At 56.1% G+C, this 7,500-nt stretch overlaps 1 protein-coding gene across 2 annotated transcripts in view; it reads right to left on the bottom strand.

Annotated features, from left to right (window-relative positions):
• The window catches only part of cicb (capicua transcriptional repressor b), a 71,143-nt gene that overhangs the window by 55,865 nt on the left and 7,778 nt on the right, over window positions 1-7,500 (bottom strand). For both annotated transcript variants that reach the window (XR_008810725.1, XM_056286226.1), the window contains exon 2: window positions 3,892-7,500. This exon is cut by the window's right edge and continues 453 nt beyond it. Coding sequence is in view for 1 of the 2 variants with exons in the window: in XM_056286226.1 (XP_056142201.1) it covers window positions 3,892-7,500 (3,609 nt within the window). In the remaining variant the exon portion in view is untranslated. The remainder of the gene's footprint in view (window positions 1-3,891) is intronic.

Below are 7,500 nucleotides of genomic sequence, written 5' to 3' on the forward strand. Positions count from 1 at the left end.
CTGGTTTCGGGGCAGAACAAAAATTCTCATGCAAAGCCACAATATTTGCTTTTCTGTAGAACGGCCTCTTTATTTCATTTTCTTTATCACGGCCCGGGCTCCTGTGTGCTGGCCATGCCGTGTGTTGGAAACCGTCCTTATCACAGCTGCACATTCCTCCCTGTTGTACAACACACGTCTCCTCCGTTTCCCAATGTTCCACACACACACACACACACACACACACACACACACACACACACACACACACACACAAGTGCCCGGCCGGTCCCTTTTTAACGGCACATTCCTCTCGTGGTGCTGGTCGTGTTCGTAAAGGTGCGGTGGTAAGAGGTCCCGCTCGACCCAAAAGTTCCAGTCCCTAATTACTCAAAACATTATAATAATATAATAATCCCCTATAACCGATAGCCTAATCCCTATGGAAACACACACACACACACACACACACACACGTTTATAAATCCAAAACATAATAATTTTTTTTTGGGGGGGGGGGTATTTTCCCTCTTTTTCTACCCAATTGTATCATCCGGCTAATTACCCCACTCTTCCGAGCCGTCCCGGTCTCTGCCCCACCCCCTCTGCCGCTCCAGGGAGGTGCTGCAGACTACCACACGCCTCCTCTGGTACACGTGGAGTCGCCAGCCACTTCTTTTCACCTGAGGGTCACGCTATTCCCCCCTTTCCCCCTCCCCCCTGAAAGTACGCCCTGACCGACCAGAGGAGGCGCTAGTGCGGCGACCAGGACACATAAACCCCATCCGGCTTCCCTCCCGCAGGCACGGCCAACTGTGTCTGTAGGGACGCCTGAGCAAGCCCGGGGCAACACGGGGGTTCAAACCGCCGTCCCCATGTTGGTAGGCGACGGAATAGACCGCCACGCCACCCGGACGCCCCAAACATAATACTTTAATGATCACTTCTTGATCAATAATTGATATTTTCCATTCTTAAACTAATGGTTTCAAGATGTCTCATAAAACAAGCCCTGCCACGGGAGACCGCCGCCGGTCTAAACTAAGCCCCACCTCCCTCGCCGTCCACGGCAACGACCGGACGGACGAGTCAAAAGCCAAGAGCTGCCAGGTTCAGTAGAGGTCACTGACGGAGACACCGGAAGACCGGTGCCGAGCTGGCCTGGTTCCCCGCAGGCTCTGGTTTCAGGGTTTATACGTAGGAGGCATTCGGCCGGTTTCACTGGTCTAGGTTTAGGGCTACAGGGCGAGGAGACGGACAGACAGGGGCAGCCCCGCAGGGGACTCGGGAGCCTCTTATATCGAGCGCCACAATACACACATCCTGACACGGGCATGGTGTCCAACCATGTCTTTTTTTTTTTTTTACTATTTCTACTAATCCCCCATGGGGCAATTCTTCTTCTGCATTTAACCCATCCTCGGGGCCACAGACAGGAGTACTGACCCTAACATGCATGTCTTTTTTTTTTATGGTGGGGGAAACCGGAGCACCCGGAGAAAACCCACCGCAGACACGGGGAGAACATGCAAACTGCACACAGAGGACGACCCGGGATGACCCCCCCCCCTCAAGGTTGGACAACCCCGGGGTTCGAACCCGGGACCTTCTTGCTGTGAGGTGACGGCGCTAACCACTGGGCCACCGTACGTTATAGACCGAGATGATTTTCCTCATATTCAGATTGAGACCAAACTGCACCGCACATACAACTGCTGTGTGCTGGTTACAAATTATTACCCCTATAATTAGAACATAATTATATAACGTAGTATATAATTATGTAATATATATATATATATAGATACATTTATAGCATGTAATATTAGTATAAGTAAAATAAGTTAGGCACAGTGGCGTAGTGGTTAGCGCAGTCGCCTCACAGCAACAAGGTCCTGGGTTCGAGCCCCGGGGTAGTCCAACCTCGGGGGGTCGTCCCGGGTCGTCCTCCGTGTGGAGTTTGCATGTTCTCCCCGTGTCCGCGTGGGTTTCCTCCAGGGGCTCCGGTTCCCTCCCACAGTCCAAAGACACGTAGGTCAGGTGAATCGGCCATACTAGATTGTCCCTGTGTGTGTGTGTGATGGCCTGGCGGCCTGTCCAGGGTGTCTCCCCGCCTGCCGCCCAGTGACTGCTGGGATAGGCTCCAGCATCCCTGCGACCCTGAGAGCAGGACAAGGGGTTAAGACAATGGATGGATGGATGGATGCACCGCAAAAGATCCCGTCCAGACTGACGTATCATTCAGCGTAATCAGGTAGGAAAACCCCCAAAACAAGCAAACCCCCTCTGCCGGTGCAGCAAGGTATCTCAATTTGGTAGCGTTTCTTGAAACAAGTTAAATTGCGTTGATTTTCAGATTGTTCTGCGACTTCTCAAAAGACTGTCAGGTTTGCACGGGCCCGTCTGGCGGGTTGCAACGCGGTGACGCCAAGAAGCCTCGTCGTGACGGAGCGGCTCGCTGACGAGATACAAAAATGATTACGGTCGCTAACACTTTAAACCAATGAGCATCTTTTAACTTGGATTGTCTTCTTTCTTTTTTACATGGAATTGTCATTTTGGAAATAAAGCTGGGATTAAGGGTTAAGGTTAGGGTGGTGTAGCGGTTCGCGCCCTGGTCTCGTCAGATCCGACTATGGCCGGACTCAATGAAGCAGTGATAACTGGCAACGCTGTGTTCGGGAGGGGGGCGGAGTCAGCTTGTGTTCGTCACGTGACTGCGTCTCTGTGTGTGTGGGGAAAAGCAGTGGTTGGGCCTCTCTCCGACCTTCGAGACTGCCGGCCGGAGAGACGCAGTTGGCGAACGCATGCAGTACGAGGGTGGGACTTTGAGTACTAGCAAAACGCTATATAAGATTGATTTATTATCATTATTATTATTATTATTAAAGTGGGAGAAAAAGGAAAAATCAGAAATACATTTAAGAGAATTTTCTGTGCGTTTGTGTGTGTGATGTGCGCGTGCATGCATGCAAAAGTTCCCCGGTGTGCACGTTCATTTGATTTTGAACATTTACGCCTCTAATGCGCCGACACCAAGGGATGAGAGCCTCTCCTCTCCCTCTCTCCCCCCCCCCCCCGTCTCTCCCGCGTGCCACCGTTCTCGAGATACAGCCGCGCTGTCACGCTACGTGCTCCCCGTGCAGCCTTTCAGACAACGCAGTCGCCCATTTGAATTTCTGAGAAAACGCAGCCGTGCCAGCGTGCTATAAATACAACCTCCCAACAAAAGGCCAGTGACCGGGACTTCCTCAACCCCTGCCGCGCCAGTACAGCGCTCCTCGCTCTAAAAATACACACACACACACACACACACACACACACACACACACACACACACACACACACACACACACACACACACACCTTATCTAAAGGTAATTGTCACTAATTCGTCCACAGTACCCCGGACCCTTTATGAATCACCGCCGTGGTGTTATGAGTAACTCCCGCCTCAGAGCGGTTCCCCTTACCAAAACAGAGTTTCGCTGCAAAAAGGGAAAAATGAGAACAGCCTCTCACCGAAGGCCCCTTTCATTTTGCACGAAGCTGCAGCGTGATTAGCTGTCGGCGGGTCGCCTCTGATTGAAACGTAAAGAAATATACCAAGGCACGCCAAGACATGATGACGGATGCGGGGATTTTTGCATAATTGTTTTTTTTTTTTTCCTTTGGAGAGAAACTGCAAAGATATAGTTCTTATTTGATTGCACCGTTCCTCGGAAATCACTTCTAACAAAACCCCTCACACACACACACGGGCCAGACCGTGCAATACGCTTAGTCCACATTACATACTGTCCCCTCCTGTCACTGTGACAATTGCAGCCTTTCTCACACGAGCCGAAAGACCCGCCGACTCATTTCCCAGCACATCACGCTCACAAGTGCACGCATGCAAGCAACTCTCACCTGTGCCAGGGCGCCCCATGATGATGTCCTTGCGTGGCGCAGGGTGCAGGCTCTCGGCGGGCAGGATGAGGGGCAGCAGGGCAGTAGGAGAGGGGTGGCAGGGAACCGGCTGCTGGACCTCCCCGCCAAACGCTGCCACCCTCTCGCCGTCTCTCCCCCTGGGGCTGGCTGTCCCACTGGTGGTCGGTACTGTTGTGGCTGTGCTGAGTGTGACGGACAGAGTCTGCAGGTGGTGGGCAGAGGTGCCGGCGGTGGACAGCGAGGGGGGCGTCGGTGACACTAGCACCAGCGTGGGGGCCGGGCTCCGCAGCAGAACCGTGCCATTGGTTACCGTAGCTGCAGCGGCGTTGATGGGGACGGGAACTTGTAGGCCGGCGAGGGGCTGTGGGGTGATGGGGGCGAGGCAGGGGTCTGCAAAGGATGAGGAGGTTTTTGGCTCCCCCACGTTCCCTCCCCCTCCTTCTCCTCCTCCTCCTCCTCCTCTTCCAAGGGGATACTCGGTAAACTTGGCCAGTGGCACTTCAGGGTTCCTCACGATCACAGGGGAGTCCCTCAAAGCCTGCTGGGACACAGGGACCACGCGACGGGGCGCTCCGTCAGGAGCGAGGGGAGAGGGGGGAGTAGGGGACACCAGCAACGGAGGTGGTGATGTGGCAGTAGAGGAAGAGGGTCTGCTCGAGGAGGGGGTGGTCACTCCTCGCGGGCGGGAGAAGGTGGATGTGTGTGTGTGGGAGTGCGAGGCGGGAGTCTGTGGGGAGAGCACCCTGAAGGAGTTGTTGAGCTCCCCTTGCTCCAGCTCCATTTTGGGTGTGTAATCGTGGTGGAGAGAGGGCGGGGGCGGGGGGAGAGGTGCATCGGGCTTGCGCTTGCTGGGGCTCATGGGAACCGTAAACGGCAGGTTGGTGTGGAAGGAGGATTGGATCCCTGAAACATGTCGCTCCCTCTCCCCTCCCCCTGGGGTAGCCGCCTTTCCACCCCCTACTCCTCCTCCACCACCTGCACCCCCACCTGTCCCGCTGGGCTGCCTGTGTCTACGGGGTGGGAGGACCGGGGAGGCGGTGATTGGAGAGAAGTTGGCCGGCCGGAAACCAAATAATGGTGACGGCGAGGGCGAGGGGGCTGGGGAGAAGGGCGACTGGTTGGAGACGGGGGAGAAGGAGGGGGTACCGGATCGGGAGCTCCCCAGCGATACCAGCATAGTGGCGGCCTCGCACTCATCGAAGTCAAAACGTGACGACAGGTCATGGGGGAGGAGGGAGGGGAGCACCAGCCGGGGCCTGGAGTCTGCTCTGCTGCCAGCCTCGCTGCTCTCCCGCGACGTGTCATCCCAGTCGAACTCACTACCGGCCCTCCCCCGCAGGTCAGAGGGCGTGACTGTCCCCGAGCTGCTTCCTCCCCTCTCCCCAGCAACTGCCACCACTCCTGCCGCCTCCATCTCCTTTGTCCTCATGGACAGGTGTCGGGAGCAGTACCCACGGCGCTGGGACTCCTTCATACAGCCCTCGCGGGAGCACAGCCGCCTCCACTGCTTTCCGTTGAACTTCTTGCGGATGCCGTTCGGCGTGCACACCACATCACCCTTCTTGTACTTTTGCTGGGCCAGAGAGAGAGGGGTGCGGGAGCGTGAGGAGGAGGCAGAGGAGGATCCTGAGCCCCCTCCCTGGGTGGGGGTGGGTGTTTGGGTGGGGGTGGTCTTGGATGGAGGTAGGCTGGCAGGGGCAATGTTTATCTCAGGTCCTAACAGGGCCGGCAAGGGGAGCGTCTGAGGGTTGGCCAGTGTAGAAAGGTGTGGCGACCCTGTGCCCCGCGACATGGAGAGGTTGGGGGAGGAGGGGTGGTACCCGGGGGGCTTGGAGAGGATATGTCGGTGCTGTGAGTTCACAGCAACGGGATTGGGAGCGCTGGAGAGGGCCATGTTGAAGCGAGACACCTCCATATCTTCCTCCGGGGTGTTTGGCGGTTTCTGTCTCTCTCTGTCTCTCTCTCCATCGGGGTAGTTGTCTCCACGGCCACCTGTCGCTACACAAGGGGTCAGCGGTGGATGTGCATTTCCATAGAGATGCCCCCCTACCAACCCTTGAGGGGAGAAGCCATGCTCCAACCTCGGCCCTCCGCCCAGCACCCCCATCCCAATACTCAACTGGCACACCTCCCTCTCCACCTCCATGTCCTCCCTTCGTTCCCTCTCCCGTTCCTCCCTCTCCTTCTCTCCCTCGCTCTCCCTCCCACCATCCTCCCAGGGAGGGGTGAGCAGCCTCAGACTCTGTCTGGAGACCCACACAGCCTGGGCCTTGCCTCCCCCCCTCTCCTTCTCGCCGCCCCCCCGCTCCTCCACAGCATCTCTGTCCTCGTTCAGGAGCACGTGGTAAGGGAAGGAGATGGCAGGGTGGGGGTCCACCTGAGAGACCACCCCCTCCCTATACATCAGGGGACCCCCCTCCTCCCCTCCAAAAGGCACACACACTCGGGTTCCTATGGTGACGGGGGCTGTGCCGGGTGGGGGGGCATCTAAGATGAAATCCACGGCTGTCTCATTGCCTGGTGATGATGTCATCATGGCTCTGCCGTTGAAGGGGTAGCGTGTCACCCCCTCCTCTTCTTGGAGCTGGACTTCAACACTGCCGCCACTCACCCTGCGCACCACCCCCGGTCTGAACACCGGAGACTGAGGTCCCGAGTCTCCCTCCCCAGTCCTCCACGAGGGCCAGCGAGCCAAGACCCTCTGGTTCTTCAGGCCCTTGGCTAGAGCCTCCGCAAGCCCCTCTGAGAGACCAGCCTCTTTAAAATGGGAGTTATGCAGGGGAGCCGGGCCATGGGGGCTCCTCGGGTGGAGCCTCGGTTCTGTCACCTCCATCACTTCCATGTCTGCAGAGTGCTCGCTGGCTGTGTCGGTGGAGAAGGAGCGCACTGAGTTAGGGGGTCCCTCTGCTTCAGTTTCCCCGGTCTGGGACTCTTTGCGCTGAGGAGCTGCTGTCCTAAGAGCTTCCTCCTCGTCCACGGGGAAACTACTATCTCCGGTTGGTGCTAATGGCTGATTACCTGAGCTATTATTACGACTACTACTACTGATATTGCTAACATTACTACTGCAAGTACTACTGTTATTACTCTGAGGAGTGCTATTTACACCACTGCTAGCACTTGGACTGTTACTGTTAGTATTACTGCTGATGCTATTGATGCTAATGCTATTACCAATGCTGTTGCTGACAATTTCATTAGTTATCTTTATGTTATTGTTATTTTTATTGTTGTTACAGTAACTGTTGTGTGCCAGAGCAGGGCTGGAGGTAGGGGCAGTGGTTAGGGTGCTTTCGTTACTCACAAAGTGCTCGTAAGTGTATTTCTTTTTGGGGATGCGGGCCTTAAAGGTGGCGGTTTTCCGACTGGACACTGAACAGGGGCTGGGGCTGTGGTTTGTGGTTGTGGTGAGCGTGGCTGTCGGGTTGGAGGTAGGAGGCGCTATAGTATGGTTGGCGGGAGTGCCATTGCCACTTGTCCCTGTTGTCTTCCCATCCTCCTCTGCCCTCTCTCCATTCTTCTTCTCCTCCTTCTCTACAGATGCTACGGGTTCCCTCGACTCGTCGCACTCCTCCCTCTTTGCGGCGT

Source organism: Lampris incognitus, chromosome 9, assembly GCF_029633865.1.
Source record: "Lampris incognitus isolate fLamInc1 chromosome 9, fLamInc1.hap2, whole genome shotgun sequence".
Classification (NCBI taxonomy): Eukaryota; Metazoa; Chordata; class Actinopteri; order Lampriformes; family Lampridae; genus Lampris; species Lampris incognitus.